General features: G+C 37.9%; 1 protein-coding gene across 1 annotated transcript in view; it reads right to left on the bottom strand.

Moving 5' to 3' along the window:
• Positions 1 to 3,035, bottom strand: part of LOC107089979 (tyrosine-protein phosphatase non-receptor type 2-like) — a 21,326-nt gene that overhangs the window by 11,240 nt on the left and 7,051 nt on the right. Inside the window, exon 5 of the mRNA XM_015383074.1 lies at positions 886 to 1,023. Coding sequence (XP_015238560.1) covers positions 886 to 1,023 — 138 coding nt within the window. The remainder of the gene's footprint in view (positions 1 to 885; positions 1,024 to 3,035) is intronic.

The following is a 3,035-nucleotide window of genomic DNA, read 5'->3' as shown; positions in this document are numbered from 1 at the left end:
CATATGACTCTCCTCTTACACATGCACAACCCTGTACCCGCTCCAGAGACGAAACGTCTATTAAACTCGTGCGACAGAGTGCACAAGCTTGCTTGTACTTGTGCACACTCTGTTTAAAAGTTGGTGTTTGCATCGCTCATACAAGCTTACTTTCCAAAAGAAGATTAGTAAAGCTTCCATTATGTCAGACTCACTGCTGGTAAATGAAAATGGGAACAAGCACGTAGGACGGCCTTATGTAAACATAACTGCTGCTGGTTTACTGTCTGAAAGCTGAACAAAACCAAATTTCGTTTTGAAGGATGATTGACAATTAGGAGGAGCACTGATTTTGATGATCCATCTGGAAAAAGAACATCCTCCTTTACGCCTTTAAGCTAATAGTTTGGTGAAAAGTTACAGTGTTGGTTTATTAATGTTAGTCTAATTTTGTAGCACATAAAAAACGTATTTCATCCATCAGCTCCATCCCTGAGCGTCTGTAGTTTAACCACTTTGCTTTATCATTCAAACTTCTCTTGTCATCATGTCAAGCCCTTTCAATTACAATGTAACTGAAACTTGATAAAGAAATAAACTTTGGTCAAAGTGAACCAATCTGATGAAGAGAGACGATAAATCATTAGGTTTTGTTTTTTTTACTTATTAATTATGATCATCTTTCAAAGTAAGACTTATCTAAATATTAATTGTAGAAGTTATTAGCTTGATGTGGTACATTTATTCACCGATACAAGCTAACATTGTGTTTTTTGAAGGAATATTTTACCCTCATAATCTGACATTAGGGCAAACATGTAGAAATGGGCTAAACAGAATGATGACACTTGCTATTAGTTCTCGAAGCAGCAGCATCCGTGGTTAGTTTCATAGTTTGATGCTCACCTTTGTGTTCTCTAGCTCTAGCACCCTGATTGTATAGTGGGATTGGTCCTCCTCTGACAACAGTCGAACAACAAAACCTGTATCTGTGAATGACATCTGAGGCTCGTCTGGAGTGGGCCAGTACTGCGCACACTTTTCCTGTGGAGACAGAGAACAAATAAAATCAACCTTGGACAGGACGGCGTGCGTTCGCTGCAGCCGTTTAAATCTAACCCAAAACTGGTAGCGGCTCTGTGACGTTTAGAAACTCAGAGATAATACATGATGTATTGCATTGTTTTTAATACATGCTAAGCTAGAATATAAAAGTACGGTGCAAAAACAAACTAGTAACGAAGACAAGTTAAGCTTTGAATATAGAACCTCAGACGGCAAGTAGGAACAAATCCAACGCACTGAAACGACTGATCCACAGATGAGATTGTATTTCTTTTCTTCAGCATTTATTTAACATTAAAATATGGTTTATTGAGGACAAGATTCCTTCAATTTCTTTTTTCTGGTTAACGAGTTGATTTGTGGAAATCAAAAGGATTCGCATTGTCTCACAGAAACCTGGTTGCAACAAGAAAATTGATCTTTTGTTAGAGTGTAAAAGAAGCCAAACGACCCCCAGAACAAAGGGGTGGACCCCTTCGTCTAATTTGCATGTTTTCAAAACAAAAACAAGGCTTTGTTGGGCTACTGTATAAAACCTCGAAATCAACACTATTTCTGACATTTTAAATTGAAAAAGCTTCCTGGATGGGAAGAGAAATGTCTTCAAACGTGGAAACCAGGTCCAGTGGATTGTTTTTAAATTTTTTTGGAATGACTATGACCAGGATGACTGGGAACCTTCAGCAGCATATGTTAGCATAAAGAAAGCAACTCCATCCAGCCATTTAAATTTTCACAAGCAATGAAACCACTTCTATTTGGGACCTGTAAACACAATTTGAAAAGAATGCAATTATAAAAATTCATCCTGAATTTTTTTTTTTTATAAAAATATAAAATCACTGTAAAAAAAAATATACAAATAAAATGAAATCTAAGAAAAAAAGCCACTTTTCAAACTCCCCAGACCTCAGTATGTTAAAGTTCATAAGAACAAGCTGACAAGAACCAGTGAGGCTGGTTTGAATGGGTTGGGAAGGGGAAAGGTCAGTACTTGATTTGAACCTACAAGACCGAAGAAAGTCTGCTGGGACTTTTTTTTAAAGAAAGAGCATTTTTGCTGACTCAAAATTTAAAAAAGGCTCAAAGCAAGTGTTCAGTGCCGTGATGGGGGGTCAAACTATTTACATCTGTTCACAGCTACAGGACTGAGGGCACCAAGCAGCCTCTTCTTTAAACATGGACAATAGAGATGACAGCCGTTTGCTTTGCTTCTCTGACCATGAAAACATTTTTGGAAAAGCATAAATTGGCAGAGACACTAAGTAAAGATCTCAACCTCAATGAGAAACATCAGGAAACTCTAATAGACACACGTGAGATACCTGCAAAGCATAATGAACAAAAAATACCACGGCAAGAAAAGCCATAAGATCAGAGATGGTGATGGACATTTTAATTTTATTTAAACAATACTCTTCCTGCTAATTATTGTCGCCTAAAAAAAGGCTGTTTGCACTACAGAAACATGCAACCCAATTCTGACCAATATCCAACTTTTCACACCAGTCTGTACACCTCAATCCGGATATTTTCACCTCCAAAATATCAGATTTAAAACCGCTTCAATATGTGGTGTTTAATCGGATCATTTTCAAAGCCAACGCAGTGTGAAAGGGCATGTTCCACTTTATTCAACTCTTACATCATTGCCACATATACACACACACACACACACACATATATACATATACAGTAGTAGGTATTCAAAATTTCCCCACTTTCCTTGATGGGTCCTTGGCTGGTCCCCTACAATTCCTTTTTAAACATCTTTGTACTAAAATATTCTTTCATTTGTGGACATTACGATCTAAAGAGAAGCGTCATCTCCTGGTCAGACCCTGTCATTCAGTGAAAGGGTGGAGTCAGAGTAAGAAATATACACGCCCAGGAGACGGAGGGGGTCACTCCAGTTGTCCTCCATTCAGCTGCCGTTTGACTGGGAAAGGCCATTTTGAATGGCTGCTACTGTATACATTATTATATATGAA

This window comes from Cyprinodon variegatus, unplaced genomic scaffold (assembly GCF_000732505.1).
Source record: "Cyprinodon variegatus isolate N-32 unplaced genomic scaffold, C_variegatus-1.0 Scaffold275, whole genome shotgun sequence".
NCBI lineage: Eukaryota > Metazoa > Chordata > Actinopteri > Cyprinodontiformes > Cyprinodontidae > Cyprinodon > Cyprinodon variegatus.
This window is presented reverse-complemented; position numbering and strand designations above follow the sequence as displayed.